We start from the raw sequence: 22,605 nt of genomic DNA on the forward strand, positions 1-22,605 counted from the left end.
GGTGCCTTAAGTTTTAGCTTTCATATTTTTAGATTCTGTACTGCCCTAGTGTGTGACTCTGAACTTCATATAAAGTGTTAGCAAGTTCTCTTCACGGGGTAGTTAGACAAAATAATCCTTTTCCAGCCTGAGGACCAAGGACACCGCTGCAGCTTTAGGCTCAAGAAGCATAAACAACAGCAAATTGAGGAAATCAATCTGAGCAGACTGAGACTTCATAATCTGAAGCTGTAATTGGCCAATTAACCCCAATATGCAAATGGACCAAAACTCATAGAAGTGTGAAAACTCATGACTGATCATCCATCTTGCATCCATCTTGTGTCCATCTTGGGCCAAGCCACAGCTGGGCTCTTGTGCTGCCCAAGATGTATCCTTTGAAGGCCTTTTAATGAATACCTGATTTTTTCCTTTGGTTCTGTCCAGCCTCTGTTCCAGGTCAGCCTCTCTAGGCATCAAAGTATTTACATAGGGTATAGTTATCAACAAACTAGATAGGGGGGATAATGCTTGCTGTACATAACAGACTAAGGTGAGTTACTGATTGATGCAATGCATTTTATCTTACAGATATTTATAAATGGTGCCCTCAATCAGATTTTTGTAGTCTTTACCTATTAGAGTTTTCCCTCCTGTGTAATCTTTGTGATGACAGTGCATGGTCCACAAAGCCATTGTTAATAAATAACATAGTGATTTCAAATATTCTGTTCACTTCATCTCAATTGTCTCAAAGGTCTTTCCTCCTTCATAATCGGAACTATGAGATTTGGATAATTGCAAAAAAGTAACTGAGAAAGAGAAATACATTGATTAATGTAAATCCCTGTACTTTGACTGACTAATAGTAGCTGCCTGCATGTCAGACTATGGGAATTTACATACTATGCTAAGTTGCCAAGATAGAACTGTTCTAACATTATGCAAATATAAGTGCAAGAAAATGACTGACTGAGACACAAGTACACACACTAAGCTGCAAGGGTGAATCAGTCAAAACTGCAGCAGCATTCCTGGATTCTTACTGGCTGAAACATTTCCAATTTTGAAGCAATAGTGCTGGGATAGTTAAAATATGCAGAAATATAGACTAGGAAGGGAGGAACAGAGCCTGAAAGAGATGTCAGTGACTTTCCTGGGAGATAATTTTCTGTCACTATTCCTATTGCAAAATGAAGATAACATTTTTTTCCCCTTATAAAGATGCCTGGGTTCTTAAACTAGTTATGAGCTGTGAGACCCTTAAATGAAAGAGATAAGCTGGAAGTCTTAGGTGCTGTAACAAAGATTATTAGCGCTAGGAATGTGTTAAAAATTGCATTTATTTTATTCATCCTTGCACTTAAGTTTTTATCTGAGGAAAACTATTTTCATGACATTTGGAAATCATGGAATTTTGGCTATGTTTTGAACTTATTAATTCTGGCTATAAATATTATGGTATGGACCAAAGTGTATCATAGCAATGAGACCTTTCTTATTCTTTACTCATATCCTGTTTAAAGCATATTAAATGGTGTGTTAAACTTTACTATGCAGACTAGATTTTCTAATTATAAATGAGACCCTGCTCATCTCAGATGAAATCATGTGCTAACTATTGCTAAGGTGATGTCAAACCTGTTATATATGAGATAATGATGGATTCTAGGAAAGGAATAATTGTGTTGGCCACTGTATGAGATTTTCCTGACATTTAAACAAAATTGTCATAGTATAAGTCTACTGTTTGAGAATACATAAAAAATATTGATCATTAATTAGACTACATGATTCAGCATAAAGTTTCCTGGCATCTAAACTGCAGGATTTCAAGAAATCTCAGTCTTTGTGAGATTCTTCCCGCATCTATTTCCTTGTTTCAGCAGCAGAAAGCTCATAAAATCTCCTTGGACATATCAGCAAACACTGAAGGAACCACTTACGGAAAACTGTGGAGAAACACTATGGTTTCTGCCATTTACATCGTTAACATCCTATACTTTAAGTCAGACTTGCTCTGCTTTTCTCTATCCACTTTTCAAAACAACAATCATGATTTCACTGCCAGGAGCTACAAAATAGCACAATTAATTTTTCTTTGCTAGAATTGTTGTCCTATGCTGCACTCTGCACATAGACTTCTCACACTTTGTATCTGCATAGTCTCAGTTTATAGGCTTCTTATTGTGAAAGGATTTCCTCTTCTAAGGAAGAAACATCTGAGCTCACCAAGAGGAGAGGGAAAGGGATAGAAATGAGGAGAACCGAAGGTCTGTCTGTGCATCACGGCACCCATGAAATGCAGTTGGGTGGATCCTGTTGCTGCTGTTTGTCAATGCCATGTCTACTCCAGGTCAAAGCTGTCAAGTATTTGGCTGTCAACATGACTCTCTGCTTTCCTGTGGCTTGTTACTTGAAAATGACAGACCCAAACAAGGCATTACTGCAAGCAGCACTCACAACTGTGAAATGTTGGTGTGTTACGCTACCAAGAATACTTCAAAAAGCAGCAGCAGAACCTGGAGTCACTTACCAGTGATTCTTCCTCCAAAGGCCTTAGTCTAAAATTCACGTGGTGATGTCAGGGCTTTAAACAGTGTTCTCTTTCAGCTGAAGTATTAGCAGATGGAAATGATAAGGACATTTAGACTTCAAGGTTGATTTTTTCTCATTCTGTGAAATGAAAAGATGTAGCCATATGCGTAACGATGAGAGAAATTATCACTAATAATTTCAGAAAGCAAATGTGTGAGGACATCATGTGAAAGTGAGGGTGGCAGTAGATTGAAAGCAAGATTAGAGGATAAAAATGTTGAATATAAAAGGTTTAATTCCTTTTCATATGTCTGTCTTTTCCACGTTGCTGGCCAGGGTAAGCTACATGAAATAGAGACCATAAAAAATAGGGCACTTCAATTATTAACTTCCCATTCTGGAGTGTTGCAATAGCCAAAACTGCAATTACAATATTAACACATTTGAAAAAAAACCCTTATGCTGAAATATCTCTTCACAACTTTTATTTTCTAAGATATACTGGTGGTAGGATGATACAAGAAAAAAAAAATACAACTGCAGACATTGAAATTCAGTGATATTTTAATCTGAATTCCATTGATAATTTAATCTGAATAACACAGTCAGAAATTATATCATCTGCAGAAACCTTCAAAGATATGATTCTGGCATGCTGAAGTAAGCCAACTGGATTGTTAAATGTTAATTTTTAAATAATATGATGTTTCAGATTTGTAGACTTTTTAGTTTGTTTCTTTTTTTATTTGATATTGAAGAGATATATACCCCTATGATTACTTTTATAAATATGTATCTGCAAGTAAGAATATGATAAATAAATGAATTCAAAATTATCTAAAGCAGGGTTCAGTTCTAAAATACCTTTCAAAATCTTGCTTCTTTTCTTACTTGTTATTTTTTAAGTTCAGTGTTGACCCTCTTCTCTCATATCTGCTTTTGGATTTGGAAAACATGGAGAGAGAGTATAAGAAGATGATGTGTTTTGGGTAAAACCACAACATTTTTCACATATATTTGTCACTTCGTCTCTTCAAAACAGCATTCAATGCATGGTGAATAATGTTAGGGCAGTGAACCATTGGAAGCCTTCCTGTGATGGAGACAGCTTTTCCTAACAGTATATTAGATTCATTCTGACACAAAAGAAGAAAAAGCAATTTTATTGTCCTTTATTCTCGCACATCACGGTGATACAAAAATATTTGTGAGAGAGTTGTCACAGGCATATTTCCTTTTTTGATGGCAAGATGAAGTAATAACCACAGTAATTTAATAAATAGTGATACACAGTATTCTGATCTACAGCTCAGTTAACAGCAACATATAGATAGACAATAGGGAATTTTTAGACAAGCAGGTTGAAGATCAGGGAACTGTACTCAGTCCATAGGCTGAACTAGAGGGAAGAGAGAGTAGACAGCAGAGAAATAGCTAGCAGAAATAAAACCAAGGAAATTTTTTAGGACACTCAGCTGGGATAATTGCTATAGACATGTGAGAGCAGCCTTCTTCGACACAGCGTGGTTGTAAACAGTTTTGAAGCCAGAAACATTATGTTCCTGACAGTGATGTAACTGGAAAGTTTCTATGCCATATTTTTTAGAGCTGCAAGTCTGAGTACAGAAGTCTTCAAATAAGTGCTGTGTGAGAGAAAGAGTTGTTTTGTATTAGCACTTTTGTGAAATGAAAGTTTGCCCCACAGGGCAAAATGTAATTGGCATCTTTCATATAACCAGGACCACTCTTTCTCTGGCTAGCACAATCCATCATGCCTGCTACTGATCATTCTTTAAAACAAGGAGTAGCAGTAGCAATCCAATGTCCTACCTTCCAACATCTAGGAGACAAACTGATGGCTTGATGAAATTAACGCACAATTTAGGCCTATATTCTGGCAGACACTCACTGGTTTGGCAGTGCATTCCCTTTGTTCCTGCAAAAATGCATGTAAATTTTACTACTCTAAGCAGCTAACATGTTTAACTTAGATGGCTGGGGTTCTGAGCAACCTAGTCTAGTGAAAGGTGTCCCTGCCCATGGCAGGAAGGTTAGAGCTATGTGATCTTTAAGGTCCTTTCCAACATAAATCACTCTGATTCTATGAAACATTGCTAAAGGACCAATTCATATGGTGTTTCATCATTCTTCAGTTGCTACTCCTCTCATCATGTCCCTAGGAAAGCTCAAGAGAATTTTTAGTAACTCAAGTAATAACTAAGATTTTTTCATAAAGATAGATGATGGAAGTTTGCTTGGTATCTCTGTGTTGACATCTTCAGATCAAAAGGGAAACATATTTTTATGTAGTATTTTTAGGAGGCAATACAAAATAGTACAATCTTCGCTTCTTTGTTCTTTGATGGAAAGGAACAAAAGGATAAGAATTTCTGGAAAAAATGGTGCTTCTCAATCAAGGAGATATTTATTGCATGCTAGAAAAAAAAACAAACAAACAAAACCCAAACAGTACAATTTACTGCATTTTTAATGCCACTGAAATAAAGGTAGAGGATGTAAAATGTTCCCATTTGTTTATGCCAATAAAAAGCTGAAAATGCTAGGAGAATTACCTTCAGAGTCTTTGTCAATTTTAAGAGACTTTATGAAAGCAATATGTCATCATTTTGGTACTGAGACATCTATTTCATGCTGCAAAAAGTCAATTGTCATAAATGGGAATCCGCATGTGAATTCACACCCTCCTGACATTGAGCAAGGTCTGATTTTTTATCTCCTAACCTCCTGTTTTTCAACGAGTTTTATAACTGTGGAATTCAGATCATTCAGCTTACTTGTCCTAACCAAAACTAATTTTATATTTCTATGTAGTCATAACAGAAATAAACAAGACTATGACTTAATTAAATAAATGTCATGGAAGATATCTGGCATTACATGTTTAAGGAAGGTCAGATTTATAATTGAAATTTATTAGATAATTTTAATAGTTTCAAGGGACTGAAGCAGTCTTCATAATCAGTATAATTTCAACTTAAGAAACAATAAACTGAGGCTTACCAGGGGAGTAATTCCAACTGGCAAATATTACAGATACTTGCTTTATGCATTCTATGAGATTCTTCATTAATATACAGGCTTCACCTGAATAATTTCTAAAAAAACCCTCATATTATTTCTGTCAGGAATTGTCACTTTAACAGTTAAACCTTGCCAGCAGTTTAATCCTATTTAATTCATGTAGCAGAGACAATGTCTCCTGCTTCCTGCCTTGAAAATGCTATCATTGGGATTTTCAGAAAAGAGTTCATTTACAGGGCAGAGAGGGAAGCATTAACTTCTGACTCAAGAAACAGGTTTCAAACATTTCGCATGTTCATGCCAAAAGTAAATAAGGAATATTGATATTGTCTCCTAAGGTCCTGGGAGTTAAAAGAGAATTATATTACAAAACCCTAATGCAAATCAGGCTTCATACAGATTGCTGTAATGGAGAAATACTATATTACTGCAGCTGAAGACATGTTCCACAAATGAATGTAGCACATGAAATACAAATCAATTTTCCATCTCCTCTTAAATCCTAGAAGCTTGAGAGTATTTCAGAAATCAATCTAGGATCAGCTCTCTCTCTCTGGAGAGAATTATTTCCTATCAGGGGAACACTGAACTCTAATAGAAGGTGAAAAGGATATAATACTGTCGTTCTCCCTGATTTATGGTTTTATCATTAAATAAAACAGACAACAGTGTAGGATTACTGGCACTTCTATATTGCAATTTTCATCATGCTACCAGCAGAGGCTTGGCCAGAGAGATGCTCAGGCAGCCCTGAGGTGCTGCCCTGACTCTGAGTGGAAGAAAACTGAATACAGATCTGAGGGATAGTGTGGGCCTCTGGCTGTATGTGATGCCTCTCATTGTCCACAAAATCCTCTGCAAGTTGCCCCGACCTGATACATTTAGAGAGATGTTGCATTTTGACTAAGAGCCCCTGAGGAAGTGACTGCAAGCTGCTGTGCAGCCTGTTACATCTGGATCCCCACCCTGTGACTGCAATCAACAGCCCACAGGCTGCCCCAACCAGCAGAGCACTAATGCCCTTAAATGATGGGAATGGCTTCAAATGGCACACGATGGGTTTAGATTGGCTCTTAGGAAGACATTCCTTACTGTGAGCTGGTGAGACACTGGAAAAGGGTGCCCAGAGAAGGTGTGGATACCTCATATCACTGGAAGTGTTCAAGGCCAGGTTAAATGGGGCTTTGAGAAACACGGTCTAGTGGAAGGTGTCCCTACTTATGGCATCAGGGTTGGAACTAGAGGATATTTAAAGGCCCTTCCAACCTGAGCCATTCTATGCCTCTATGATTCTGTGAAAACCATGTTCAGGCTTGTTGTGGTCTCTGTCATGCCATGCTTAGAAACTTAGAGGTCCTGTACAGAGGTAAGTAGATAATTTTTGCACATGAAAACTGCCCAAATATTTATGATGCATGTAATTTTAACTTTTAAAGCATACGTACTCTGCAGAATTTTCCATTCTTATGAGTAATCATCTGACTTTAAAAAGCAGACAGTTCTGAGTAATAAACACAACTTCACCATGTAATACAAAATAAATACATCCATTTACAATTGAAATAAATATAATAATTTTAGGTAATATAAACTGAAGGTTTTTGAATTTATGATAGACATAATTAAGAAAAAGAAACACCAAGAAGATGCTTAAAAAAATAACACTGGTACATTTAAAAGCTTCCTATTTTCATAGAGTGTTTTACACCTCATTTTAAAGACACCTGCTGTGATATTTAGTTTAAATTATTGTATGATAAACATGGATATGTGAATGTGAGCTGGGCTATCTTATTTTGATCTCAGAGCCAGTGAAAAGGTCTTGATATGCCATTAAATTACTGTATATGTAATAGAAGTATTGTTTTCATAATGAAGACAAAGTACTATAAGGATTTTTTTTTAATACTAAGAGAAAATAAAGCAAAATATTCAGTTTTTAAATATATTTTTATGGATAATTCAATAAAATAAAGGAGTAAAGAATTTCATAAATGTAGAGAGAGAATATAACAAATCAGATAAGTAATAATTCTCAAAAGAACAAAAATTCCACCTGAGGTTTTTTTCCCCCAGGTTATACATTGAGGAATAACAGAAGAAAATAAAGTTCTCTTAGAATTTCTACTGTCAACTTGATACCTTTAGCACTAGCTTTCAAAAATAAAACTTTACTGAAGCTCAAACTGGAAATCGATGATACCAGACTTACATAGGAGATCATAATCCTGCAATGTTTCATGTACGAGACAACAGAAATGTGTAATTATCACTATTGTCTGGGTCTAAGACTGAAAAGATTTTCTGAGTTTGCTCATCACATATAATCAGCTCTGCAATATCATTAAAGTATTTAAAACTGTATTCTTTTGATGTCAAAAAAAGTGGTCTTACACAAAAAAAAGAGTGCAAATATAAAAAGATTTTAGAACACACTGTAAATACTGACACAAAACAATAATATTTTCAGAAAAATCTTATGACTAACTATGCATAGAGATTTTCAGGTGTTGTAATGTCACAATAATACCTAAACTGAATCCAAAAAAAAACTCTTAAGAAAAAAATTTGCTACAATGATTTTGCATTGTTCATGTATCTAGAACGTACTGTATCTAGAAAATACTTCCCTTATCTCCTGGTGAACTTTGAGTAAATCAAACAGGGTGTTTTAGGACTCAGGTTTTGACTGGCACTTGAAGTTCCCATCTGGATTGCTGTTGGGGAAAAAAAATTAACCACCTATATTTTTTTTTAAAGTAAGCAATGTTTTCCTTACACTGCAATTTTTTTGTGTTTTCTTGGTTGTGTTCCAAAACCTGATGGGCCATAACTTGCTTTGATGTACCAGCTGGATCCAAGTTGTTAAGTTTTACAAGACATAGACTTGGCAACTCTATTTGCTGCGAATGAAAACATTAAAATGGGCAGGTTTCTTCTGTGATCATTTGCACTTTCTGTAAACACATTAATAAAGGAAAAATCTGTCTAATAAGTTATTATTTCCACAGGGAATAACTTTATGAACTTCAAGTCAGTTCAAAACTTTAACTACAGAGTAAGAAATCTGTTATGTGGCTCGTTTTCTGGTATTGATTTGGGCTTGAGACATCTTCTCACCCACTCTAGTGCACCTCTACTATATGTTATTTATGCTAATCTATAGTTTCTGCTTCTCTGAGTCCCATTCCATTCTCCAAATTTCCTGTTTTCAAAGATTAAAATAGGCTTTTCATGATGAATTGAGACTACTATATATATCTTTCTAGAGGAGAATTTACTCCTGTTGTGTCAGTCTATAAGAAAGGCATAAAAACCCCCAAATTGCTAAGTAGACAGAAAGGGGACTTAGACCTGGAAGTCAAAGCAGGGTTGGTGTAACTCAGGAATTTGTTGCTGGAAATAGTAACCTATGCTACCCTGGTGTGTGGGGATTGTACTCCACTTGTTCTTCTGTGAGACTTGCCATAATTTTAAGTACATGGAACGATGAGGCTTCCTTAAAGTGGAGCCTCAACAGCTAATAAAAGCACACTGTTTAGAACTCATCAAAAATGGTGTAGGATTTTGAAATTCATAGTTCTCGTAGAAACAAGAATGCAAAAAAAAATCAAAGCACACTAAAATTCCATTAGCTTTTTTCCTATTAATATTCTGCAAATATTAAACACCTTTCTGTTACGATCTCACAGGTTGCAGAGGTCTGTCTTCACAAAAAAGTAAAGCAGGGCTAGCTTTGAGATGGCCCCACAGTTATGGTCTGTGTTTTATCACGGCTGCAGTGTGCTATGGCTGCTTTCTCAGTCCTTTACAGCTCTGGCTGCTGTCAGGTGGCACTGGGCCCAACTGAGTTTGGCACCAATGGCATATGAGAAGGACCAGCCACACTGGCAGCTGTGATGCTGCCCACTTCTTCTGGGGGACAAGAGAACATGGATATGTGAATGTGAGCTAGGCAATGTTATTTTGATCTCAGAGCCAGTGAAAAGGGCTTGATATGCCATGCACATAGCCCCAGGGACCAGTGAATGATCTCCATCTTCACACAGGAGAGATCTGTTGGTTTCTCAAATGCTAATAAAGCCTTTCTAATTGATTAGTGAGAATAAAACCATCTATGGTTTCATGGATCTTTTGCAGCCAGCATTAGAAGTTCTCAATGCCATTTTCTGCTTTTAATATAACTGTTAGTAGCTATGTGTTACAGACCCATAAACTGAAAATAAAATGTGACCATAGTTACAATAATGCTATCATGTAAAGATCATTTGGGAAAAAATTACTTTTCCTGGGTATTTTTATAACATGTTGAAGATTGGAAAGGATGTATGAACCGTCTGCACTTCTCTAACATGTAAAGTTAATGCATTATTTTAGAGTCCTGGATGAAAAGGATAATGGTTGAGTCAATAAAAGTCTGAAAATTAATTTCGATTTTGAATAGAGCAGTGGCATTTCTGTCAAAAAGGAAGGATATATATTTGTATTAATGGTGCTTTAAAAAGTTATGCTATAACATAATTTATTCCATTGTTACAAATTTCTGTTTGCCAACTAAGAAAGGAACACTCTGCCAAACAGCACACTGTTTCTTTCTCCATTTAAAGTGAAAATGGTATGAACAATTACCAGATTTGGCAAAAAGGAGGAAATTACATTTAATCAAAACCTTTACATTTAGAAAACAAGTTCTTTTCTGGGGAGTGGAGGGAACAGAAGGTGTGCTGAGAAAAGGCCGTGCAGAGAATATAGCTCATGGCCTGGTGCTTATGGCTGTCATTGACTTTGTGCATGGCTGAGGTCCAGCCCCGATTATGCAGGAAACATGCAGAACGTTTCAATGGATGAGCATATGTTGAACAACTCCCAGAGAGCACCAAATGTTTTAGTGGTTGTTCCCACACAGAGATCAATTCTCCTGCTGTTGTCTAAGAAGTAAAATGTCAATTTGCTGTTGGGTAAGGTAGGGTTGATGGCACTTCACTGCTCTGGAATAAAGACACAGAAGACAAAATTATTAACGCAAGTCTTTCCTGTCATCAGTCTTATTGCTGGAGGGGCAGAATTCAGGTTTCTGGTGTTTCTAGTAACTTAAAAACATATTTGAATATTATGTATTTAGGTATTATAACAACATTTGTCAGGACAGTGACTGTGTTCTGGATTTAGTTAAGTCTGAAACTGTGGATTATTTGAAAGCATAGAAGCACTACACCATAACAGGTTATTATACAACTTTTTGGGTTTAAGAGAAAGCCACTGACTTCTTTAACAGTTGAGAAAGGCCTCTTCAGCCTCATGAAGTACATTCTCCTATTGTGAAAGGCAGCAAACCTCTTTTGTCCCTATGGAATGGAAGGATTTCTCCGGAGTTCCCTGCAAAGCCAGGGAGCAGGGGTTGTACAGCACACCATTTCCAGCACTGCCCAACTTGTTCAGCTGCAGGCTGAGCTGGCAGGGGCAGAGCCAGCTGTTTGCTGCATCTGGTGATTAATTCTCATCTGAGATTCAGGGACATTTCAAACTTGTCAGGAAACCTTTTCCATTCACTCTACAAACTCAGGTAAACAATTTACTCCTAATATCCCAGAGGATACAGAATTTCAGAGACAGTAGATGCAGGATCCTTTTAGTTAATAGAACCATAATACCACACTTTCCCCTCACTTGGATATAATTTAATATTATCATTATTTCTACAAGTTTAGCTACAATATTTCTTAAACATCTTGGAGAACAGGAATCTTGGAACAATGTGATCAATGCTTGCATTACATTATTGCAGCAGGAACACAGCGTTACAGCGTGCAGCTGGGTTGATGGATTACTGCAGTCATTCAATCACTTTCTGTCTTTCCTAGTACACCAGAATAAGCTCACACATTAGACTCAGAAGGTTTTGCAGTCCACATTTTCATCCCTATTCTAAAACCATGTAATACATAATATTTAAATTTCTATTGAAATTTTTTAAAAATTTAATTAAATCATTGCATCACTCAACTTGTATCATACCATGACTCCACAAGAAAGCGCAGACACATCATTTTAGTTGTGAAGAAAAATCTTTCATAGTCAATTGACGTCCTTATGAAGTGATGCTGTCATTACTGCATGGTCTATATTGCTGCTTTTGCTCACATATAGTGTATTTCTGAGTCCTCCTCAGCTTTCCACAATAAAATAAAAGGAGACAGCTCTTCTAGTCAAACATACCCACATTCTAGTCTATATCCATCTGAGTAGCCCTTGACTGCAAGTGCTCAAATTTTAATTCTATTTTTCTGAACAACCAGAGTTCTAAGTAGTTTTATTATATATCCTCCAGCGCCTCTCATTATTGTTTCCTCTTACAGCAAGGTACTTCTGAAAACTTCTCATGACTTTCTGTACATTTTAATATCTTTCAAAATTGTCCTATAAAACTTTGCAAGTCAATCTATAGTAGTTTAATCCTGTTTTGCTAACTGATGTTGAGTGTAAAAATCAGTACATGGTAAAGAAAAAACTTGTCTTTTAAGTAATGTTTTTCTATACTTACACAAACACACTCTCAGACACAAAGTATAGCTCCAAAAGCTTTTTTTCCACATTTCTCATTCTCTTTGTATGAGTAAGAACTTTGTATGAGCAAGAGTGAGATGGGAGTTTTGTGAAGATAAAGGTATATTTTGTTACATTTAGGTTCAGATGCACTCACTGATCCTTATGCTCTTCATCAAGCCTCTTGATACCAGCGCCTTATATTACGCTAAAAGCAGTCTGAGATTGCATGGGACATGCTGGCTGCTGGAGATGATGTACATTTCAAATATATTTTTAGTTCTAGCAAGCCTTTCTTTCTGTCTTCCTCCCTACAACAAAATCCTGTTATTTTGGCCTGAACTGCTATAGTCCTTTGACCCATGAGTTACCAGATTTTTAGATCTTTAGCACTTTTCTTCCATTTTAGTGTCATGCCTTTGATCAGGTAGCTTTGATGTGTATAGGAAGAAGCTTGAATTTTTGTATCATTTTGATATGATCTTTTCTACTTGCATGAAACAACACTGGCTTTTAAAATTCAATATAAATATATTACATGAATAATTTTCAGTGATAAGTTTCAGTGTTAAGTTTATTATTTAATAGTCCTAAATCTAAATGTTTAGAACAGAGAATATGGAGCTTCTATCTTAAAAAAGCAAAGCAAACAGTGAGCTACACTCTATGATATTCCCATTCAACAAAAAACCTGTCATATCTGTTTCTCCTGGTAAAAAATCTTTTGTATTATACCTTTTCTAGCTTGAATAAAAAGTTATGCAATTAGCAGAATATTTTCATATTTAAACTCCCCAGTTTTTCTGGCTTGATTTTTTTAAGGGCACAAAAGCTTTCTAGATGTATGATCATGATGTACATAAATTATTTGATGTACATCACATTAATACACTATATTAGTTTGATATGCTCAAACTAATAGCTGAGATGGTTACTGCATCAAGATCTTAATTGGAAGCTAACCTTGAGAAGAATCTATCTTGAAAATATTATAGGGTCAACATACTTTTTGCCAAATCAAACAAATACACCAATTAAATAGTGCTTCGGAAAATTGTGCTGTAAAAATAAAAATATATAACAAGAAAAGACTATTTTTTGAGCTCTAGCATCTCCTTTCTACTGTGTGAAAATTAGTTAGGAGTAAAAAATAAGTCTTTCCTTGCCTCGTCTCTCCCACAGGGCACCATCTAAGGAAAATGGTTAAATTTCAGCAGCCAAATATATCTTTTCCTATGGGTGAAATGTTTTATTATGGAAAGTCAAGCCTGAAGAAATGGCAATTAAGGAGGACTTTGAGTTATACTGTGCATTAGTTCTAAAGCAAAATGAAGCTATTTTTTTCCCTTTAGGATCGGCTTTGAGAGGGGGATACCAGTAACAGTAAAAGCTTTTTCACAAAGTAGTGATAGTACTCTTTAGTCAGCCCTTTTTATGTGACCCTTACCCAATGCTCATGTTTAGAAACTACTTCTTGTAGATATATAAGAAAATGTAACTGACTTAGCCAGGAGTCTTTTTTTTGTTTTCTCTACCATCCTGAATTGCTGAATTTAAACACAGAAGAAATTGTTTCTACATGACTCGGATCAGTTTGGAAAGAAATATCTAGTAGTACAGCAAAGACACAGAAAGTTTTCCAGCTTCCAAAAAAAATTACATGGAAAACTGAATCTGACTTTTCTATCACCTGTGTGGACATAAAGGCAAACTACAATGCTGAGTTTTGAAGGATTAAACTGCATCTTGCTGAGAGAATTGGCAGAACTGAAACAGGAAGTTAGTTCTTCCATATAGACAAAAAATGTGAACAAATGAAAGAGTGGAAAGAAAATTCATAAATAAAATATATCTTTATTATTACTTTTGTGCCAGTGTTGTACCCAAGAATCTTTGTATTTTTTTTCCCTGAACGGTTATGGTGGTCTTCTATTGAAAAGTACTGTGAAAGTGAAGTCTCTTTAAGAACATATTTTTGTTCTATGAGCAGTATTTTCATATACAAATAATTACAGAGCAGTCACATTTATAGTTTCTGTTCATATTTCTTAATGAAAGATATTTTAAACCAAATTTTAAATAGTTTCCCCATAGCCATCCAGTTTGCAAGGTTTTTCCCTGATGCATTAAAAGACTTTCATGGAACATGTAGGTAATATTTTCTCTTTTCCCTCTCACATAGGCTGGAACACAGATTGATGCAAACTGTGAGAATTTAAATGAGTCAGATTAATAAAAATGGAATGTTTACTCCATTACCATTGAAGATCTTGGTGATTTTTAGCTCCGAGCTATCTTGAATGTGCCAAGTTATATGTCTAGTCCTCATTCTCGTTGAAGTGTTGGTTATATTCCAAAAACACTCCTTCATTTTCTCATATGTTTGAACACTTTTTTAAAATTTAACCCAGAATATGCAAAAAAGCATATCTGTTAAAAACATAGATAAGATCTGACTACTGAGATGCCTCTGCCCGAATTAAGGCACAAAGGAGACCATATGCCAAAGTCAATAGTGTGGATTTTATTTAACAGTAAATGTGATGTTGAGAGAAAGAAAGAAATAGAAAAGAAAGTGAAGAGAGAGATCAAGCAGAAGACAGTCAGTCACCACCCACGGATTCAGCGACATCCTGTTGGTCCTTCTTCACCCTGGGCTTCTTGGTGGTGAGGGTCCTGATGTCATTCAGGACTTTTCACCTGTTACACATTTTAGCAAATGAAAGAATGAATGTTCATTGGTTACACCATTCTTTAATGCTAATTAGAGCACGTGCTCAGTCTCTCTTCTTTTGAGTCAGTGGTTTCTCGGGTCATTGGGCTGGGAGATGGTGATTGCAATCTGCCCCTGCCAGAACTGGATTTTGGCCAGTCCAAGCTGACTTCAGCGCAGCTGATAAGCTGGCTTCCCTCATCGCCCATAAATTCCTCATTCTTTGTGTTCATTTTCAGTCATACATTCTCCCAAAGCTATGTTAACCTCCCCCTATGTCTGAGGTAACATCTAGAGAACAGTACCCCTTTATCTCATCTACAGTCCGTGTTCCAGGTATGCACAGAGGAATATTTGAGGGGCATTCAGTGGTCATTGGTGGCCACAGATGTCATCTGTCCCATAACTTGTGGTGTTCTTTCTTTGTCCATCATTCTGTACATGGTAAATCAAGACGCACAAAGATGGGTAGAATTGGAGATTCTTTGGCCTGGAGAAGAGGAGGCTCTGGTGTGACCTTATTGTGGCCTTTCGGGACATGAGGGGAGCCTGGACAAAATATGAAGAGGAATGGTTTGCAAAGACATGTAGTGATTGAACAGGGGTAATTGGCTTAAAATTGAAAGAGATTAGACTTAGATTGGATATTAAAAAGAAGTTCATTGTTGTGAGGTTGGCAAGGCCAGAACAGGTTGTCTGGAGAAGTTGTGGACTCCCCATCTCTTGAAGTGTTCAAGGCCAGGTTGGATGGGGCTCTAAGCACCCTGGTATAGTGTAAGACATGGCAGGCAATGTCAGGGGCGTTGAAAGCAGGAGATTTTTAAGGTAATTTCCAACCCAAACTGGTCTATGGTTCTATGAGCTCTTATGAATGGCTGTTTTTTTTATTAACAGAACAGAAATGCATGGGATGGTTTTTTGAAAGAAATTTTACTTTGCTAACAATATAGTAGGTAAAATTTCCCATGGTTTTCAATGAAACTATGTCGTTCTTTTACTCTTTCATTAATTAGTATTATGAATGACAGTATTGGAAACAGCTCATCACCATAGAGAAGAATATCAAATTTGACCTCTTTGGAACAGTTCACTAGATTGCTGCATAGCCAGGCTTGTATTGAATAGTTCATGTAGTCCTGGTACACTGGTTTATAAGAAATCACAACAACAGAATAATGGTCGAAAGAGGCACAGAAGTCAGGGGTAAGGGACTGAAACTTAACCTGGGAAGAGGAGGAAGGGGAAAGCACTTTTAGTTTAGTTTTTTATTTCTCATCATCTTACACTGTTATTAAATACCAATCAGCTGAACTCCCCCAAGTCAAATCTGTTTTGCCCACGAAACTAACTGGTAAGAAATCACCATGTTCTTAGCTTTATTCTGAAGTTCTTTAATCTTTTTTCTCCCTCTGTTCTATGGAGGAGCATCTCAGTGGGCAACTGGCAGCCAGCCATGGCTAACCCACAGAACTGCAAAAAGAGAATATGATCCATGATTATTTATATGTAATTACCTTCAAGCTTTCATGGGGCATTTAATTTGTAAAACAAATTATTTTTCCATTAGAAACAGTAAAAGCATTTAAACTTCTTATTTCTCAACACAATTTTAAACAAGACACCTTAAAATATATTAATAGGAATAATGGTGCAGAATTAGTACACAGTAAGGAAAGAAGAAAATATGAGATTATTTATATGTTTATATTATGTAAAAAAAATTGATTAATTTCTTTGTTGCTTGTAAAGGGGAATATTTCAAAATACATGTCTATAGATTAAAACAGTGTTTTCTAAGCGCAAATACCTAAAAGCTTAATATTTTCCCTAATTCTAAGTTGTTAGAAAATTTCCATGTCACTACTTCCTCCACACAGGAGTCTTTGTGTTTAGTTTTCTTTTTCTAAGAGAGAGATGCATGATTTCATCGAGTTCTAGTCAATGCCCATAGGACATTAAGAAACAACTAAGAGTCTCCAGAAATATGCTGCCATTTCAAAACTGTCAAACCTGTGCTTCTTAAATTCTACTTGTGGATGCCAATAAAGTCATGCAATGTATAATGAGAAGCTTGGTTATACATTGCCTTTTAAATCCATTTGTATTTTTATTGATTATCTAACTGGAAGAAAAGCATTAATTTGTTAACAGAAATAGCATTTTGTTCTGTTAAGATGATTAGTAAATCCAATTTTATCTTCTGATGTGTTCACTGATTGATGGTATGCTAAAATTTCACTTTAAACTCTCTCACAAAGATAAACCCTAAAGCTTAAACAGTAAATAACAGGGTTTTATTTGTCCTGTTCTTATCTACATTTTCTTCCTTTCAAATGTTAATAGCCTTAAGAATTATTTTATTCAATCTTAGCATAAGCAGTCATTCATGGCCCTTTTCTAATTATGATCAATAGATTCCTGAAATGGCATTGCCTGGAAAATATTCTATTCATGATTAAAGGAGGCAATTGAATCACATTTGCAGTCTTACACAGTTATATTTGTTGAATATATTTAGAATATCCTTTGAAATTATTATTGGGTTTTAGGCCATTTTGATTTAGACTGTTCAAAATTATGAATAGACCTTTTCTGATTTCAGTTGACTAAAATTGCCTCTCTTCTTCCTGAAGTCACATGATAAAAGGTCTGTAATGGTAAAAGACATGCAAGAATCTTCATGTTTTCTGAGAAATAATATGCTTACTGGCCTATTTTACATGCAGCATTTAAAGTTTCTTTCCATTAAAATGGGGAAAATAGACTCAGATAATTCTGAGAAAACTTTTCAGTCGAGAAAGTTGTGGAGACAGGCGGATTGGGGAATTCATGGGTAGAGATTTCAGTAGTATTCTCTAACTGCTAATCAAGTCAGCAGTGCAGTAAGTGCACATTATTTTGGCCTGTATCTTGAAAAGTATTTCAAAGTACTCTAGAGGGAGATTGATATACCCCTCAGAAAAGCAGTGCTTAATTTGGGAAGGAGGAAATCAACATGGCACAGACAATATTTTGTGAACATAGGTTCACAAAATTAAAGTCCTACATGACTAATTTGATATATTTCCATGATAAAGTCATCTGCCTATGTGTGAAGGATATAGCTTGTCTGGGTTTTACTAAGGCTGCTAATTCTGTGCCTCACAGCATCTTTCTGAACAAGTTGTCCAACTGTGGGATGAATGTTTTTGGGGTGTGCTGTGTGATCAACTGGCTGAAGAGCAGAGCTCAAAGGTTTGTACTGAATGGGGCTACATCTGTCTGCCAATTGACCACCACTAGTGCTCTTCAGGGCTCAATTTTAGGGTCTGTTTTGTTCAATATACTTATCAAAAATATATCGGTATATTTATTAACTATCAGGATGCAGGAGCTGAATACACCATCAACAGGTTTGCTAGTGATACCAAGCTGGGAGCTGCTGTTGATGGCACAGTATGCCTTGCAGAGGGATCTAGACAGATTGGAGAACTAGGTAATGATTAATGGGATGAAATGCAACAAGAACAAATGTCATATTCTGCTCCAAGGGTGGAGTAATTTCAGGCACTGTAATAAACTGGGAGAGGAATGGCTGGAGAGCAGTCTTGGAGGAAGGATCCTGGAGACGCTGCTCTGCAGCAGGCTCAGTGTGAGTCAGCAGAGTGCCCTGGAAGTCCTGAGGGAAAATCCCATCCTGGGATGGCTGAAACAGTGCCATCAGCCAGTCAAATGAAGTGATTGTCGTGCTCTATTCAGTTTTGGTGTGGCCTCACCTTGAGCGTTTGTGCAATACTGCACCCCACAATATAAGAAGGATAAAAAGATCCTTGAATGAATCCAGAGAAGGACAAAAAAGCAGGTGAAAGGGCTGGAGGCAATGTCCTTGAAGGAGCAGCTAGGGATTTTAGGCTTGTATAGCTTGGAGAAAAAGAGGTTGAGGGGCAGCCTCATCACCCTCTGCAGCTTCCTGAGGAGGAAAAGTGGAGAGGGAATTGCTGAACCCTTCTCTCCAGTGTCCAGTAACAGCATGCATAGCAATGGTTCAAAGTTGTGCCAAGGGAGGTTTAGAATGGACATTAGGAAGCATTTCTTTGCAGAGAGTGTGGTTAAACACTGGAAAAGGCTTCCTAGAGATCAGTGCTCCAAAGCTGTCAGTGTTTAAGAGGCATTTAGACAATACCCTTTACAACAAGCTTTAGCTTTGGTCGGCTCTGAAGTGGTCAAGCAGTTGGAGTAGATGGTCACTGTAGGTCTCTTCCAGCTGAGCTATTTTGGTTTATTTTATTCCAAACACAGGGTTACCCACTGTTTCCATATCAACTAATACGGGACCACAAGACCACGTAAATCATTCTTTTTTTCCTATCTTTCTGCACATGTAACAATATTAAATAATACACACGTTGATGGTATCAAACAAGGTTTAATTGAGCATTATGAAAATTTTTTCCATGTCATTCTATCACTGTGTTTACAATCAGTTTGCAAAACTGACCACATAAAAGATTCATGCTATTTATTATCTTACAAAGGAAAATAGGAACGACTATTTTTTCCACTGTTTTAGGCACCATTCATCTCAAAAGATGAACAGCTCAATTGTTTCCTACCAGATTTAAGGTTAGTTTTCTTGGTTTTCCCATAATTATGCTTGGTGACCTTGAGCAAACCACTCCTGCACAAATGTGTGTATCTTCACTTCCCACATGGAAAATGTGAAGAGGAATGGTGGGAACATTGGTATATAGCAAATATCATAGGTGTATATTTAAGATCAGGAAATATTCTAGTATTATTATGGAAAGGTCATAAATTAGCATTCTCACACATTCTCAACTGCAGCCAGGGTAATCATACATCATCTTATTTTGACTCACTTTCAAGTGACTAATTTATGCGTTTACTTCTTCAGAGAAGCCTCTGAAGTTCTCTGCATATATAAAGATGAAATAAATATTTTATTTAGGTAATGTAAGTAGCTGAGTTTTCTCTGTCTCAGGCAATAGGGAGAAATCATGAAAAGTTAAGGCATCTTGTGTGATCTATAAGAGGCAAGAAAGAAAACTTAAAAAGTGCTATTCAGAAGGTGCCTGAAAGTAAAATATGATCAATAAGTGATCAGAAAGATATGTGCAGGATAAATGTCAATATTAACTACCCCAAAAGAGACTAAAATTTTCTCATGAGAAAGAAAAGATACTGTACTGACATACTGAAATATAAATTGTAAAACTAGCATCATGTGGTGATATTTTATTGTCACCATGACTTTTAGACCAGCCGGGTGTGTCCCATCTGCTGGGGCTGTATAATACTTTTATTATTATTAAATAAGTGAACACATATGAAAGGGTTTATGATAGAGTTAAAAAAGAGCAGCAGAAAGTAGCTCCTGGTTTGATTTCCCTCAATATCCATGTTGCACTACCAAGCTGTTAGCACAGAAGTGTTCTCCAGCACCAATTGGTTTTCTTTCAGATTTAGAAATAGAGACAGAAAAGACAGAATCCCAAATTCCCCAGTAATCCCTAATATAATTTGACTTGATTTTTAGGCACAGTTATTACTGAGAACTGAAAAAAATACTCTGGAGCTTATAGGTATTTTGGTCAGTGCTGAAACCATACTTTATCTCTAAAATAGCTGTATTTCTAATGGTCTGTCAAAGGGAAAAAAAGAGAAAGATCTTATCTCTGAAGTTAATCTAAATGATACAAGCTTTTATCAGTAAGCTGCTGTGTTGCCATTCTTTCTAGTGCTTCAGTATAGCCCTAGAAGTACATTTGGCTGCTGCAGCACTTAAAAATCAATAATTACGCACTTTCCATTTCTATTGTTCACATCAACATTTTCAATGCAGCCATTTCACACACTGTGGCATCGTGAAGACGCTGGCATAAGAAAAGGAGATGGAGTTTTAGAGAAAGTCAGTGTGCTATTTCACAATGCATGGAACAAGTCCAGAGATCTTTTGTCTAATATAAAACCTTGAATCAGTGAGCTAATAAAGGGAGGAAATTTGAATTATGAAAAAAAAAGAATTATGAATCTTATTGTCAATTCTTGTAAGTATTACATGTTTAAATTCCATTTAAAAATAAATTGTCTCACAGCATCTCTGTACCTTGTTGACGAAGTTGTAAATCAGCTACTGGCAGCAAAGACAGAATTCCCTCATTGTATATCCCTTAGCATGTACTGAGGGGTAGTGCCTGAAATTAGTTCAGCATTACAAACATGAAAGAGGGTTAAGAATACATAAAGGTTATCAAAACACAGATACTTCTGCTCTCACATCCCATCTCCAGCAGCAGCCTAAAGCTCAGAGAGGGTCATAAGAACATTTTGTTCCCAGCTTCAAAGCATCTGCAGCTCGGAGAATTCCTGGGAAAAATGCAATTCCTGTGCAAGAAATAATCTTTAAGACTTCTCACTTTTTGTGTGTTGTCCTAGGTTGCAAAAGAAATCAAGAGCTCTAACAACCCCCTCTTGGAAAGGAAATAGCTTTAAATAGAACTAGAGCCCTAAGATATGTTTTCCGTTTATAGGGATATAAGGAGTGAAACAAATATATTCCTGAGCAATTACAGCAAGCCTTGTGAAATAGAATCTGCATATACCCATTATCAATTACACATGGCAATCAAAATTATAATTTATGTCTCCCTTGATGGCTGAAAGTTGTTGTTGTTTTTATAAATTGTAAATTTTCTAAAATCTTCAAAATCTGCTTTTCCAGTTTATCTTATTTATGTTACTTCCTCCATGATAATTACAATTCTTTTTCATGGAGAATTAATAAAGTAAAATTTAAGTTAAAATGCGATATGTAGACAATAAGGTAAATTTGAGATGCATTTCTTTTGTTATGTGGTGAGTATAAGAAACACATAGGGAAAGGATTTTTTTAAATCTAAATGTGTATGTGATAATTTTTGGGTATTTAAAATAATTTTTTCCTTCTTTTTTCTAATGAAAGAAAAGTGTAATAGACATTTCACTCTGGTAGAACTGGGGGTCCTGTGATACAGATATTTTTTCCACTATGTTATGAAAGTAAAACACACAACCAAAGCAAGAAACAAACCACTGACTTCCATTTCAGACTCAACGTCTTCCCAGGACTGAATGTGAACCTGTCATAGATCATGCACATTTTAAAGTCCTTTTTCCCAAAGGTAAAATATAGAACATTTTAATTAAAGTCCACCTTTTGCTTCAGAAGAGAGCAGTTAGAACAACTGGAAAGGAAGGACAATGGCCAACACGACTTCTAGAAATGTGCACCCTGACTCTAGCATGTTTTCCTTGGTTCCTATAAAAAAACCAGGAATGCATAGAAACAATGCACACAGTATTCCTATACATATCTGACATGCACTTTTTTGATGAAACTTTCTTGTATGTCTTCATGAGCAGTGTTGGCGTCTCCTCTTTGCTGTCAGTCTCGTTGCTGCAGGGGTTTTTGGTGATCTCCCATATCTTCACTCACTGTCATGGTAGAATCTCCAGCAACAGACAAGGAACTTTGTCTGGTCCCAAATCCTGCGTTGACTTCCTTCCGCCTCTTTACTCTGGAATGGAATTTTTAAAAAGGTGTGACCACAACATGAAACACAAAAGTCAGTTCAAGTTTAAACAGTTGCAGCTCAAGTTTCTTCTAAGAAAAAGATTTCAATAGGGGACATTAGAATTTAGATGAGAAAATCTTTCTGTATTATACACATTGGATAATTTTTTAGCTGATTCCTTAATAAGAAATGAAAAAACATAGGGTTTCAGAGCAATTACTTGGAATTGTCTTTCAC

General features: G+C 36.2%; 1 protein-coding gene across 6 annotated transcripts in view; it reads right to left on the bottom strand.

Annotated features, from left to right (window-relative positions):
* Window positions 1–19,204: 19,204 nt before the first annotated feature.
* Window positions 19,205–22,605, bottom strand: part of CCDC102B (coiled-coil domain containing 102B) — a 140,775-nt gene continuing 137,374 nt past the window's right edge. For all 6 annotated transcript variants that reach the window (XM_063165493.1, XM_063165485.1, XM_063165466.1 and 3 more), the window contains one exon: window positions 19,205–22,371. Coding sequence is in view for 2 of the 6 variants with exons in the window: in XM_063165503.1 (XP_063021573.1) it covers window positions 22,282–22,371 (90 nt within the window). In the remaining 4 variants the exon portion in view is untranslated. The remainder of the gene's footprint in view (window positions 22,372–22,605) is intronic.

This window comes from Melospiza melodia, chromosome 1 (genome assembly GCF_035770615.1).
Source record: "Melospiza melodia melodia isolate bMelMel2 chromosome 1, bMelMel2.pri, whole genome shotgun sequence".
NCBI classification, from domain to species: Eukaryota; Metazoa; Chordata; class Aves; order Passeriformes; family Passerellidae; genus Melospiza; species Melospiza melodia.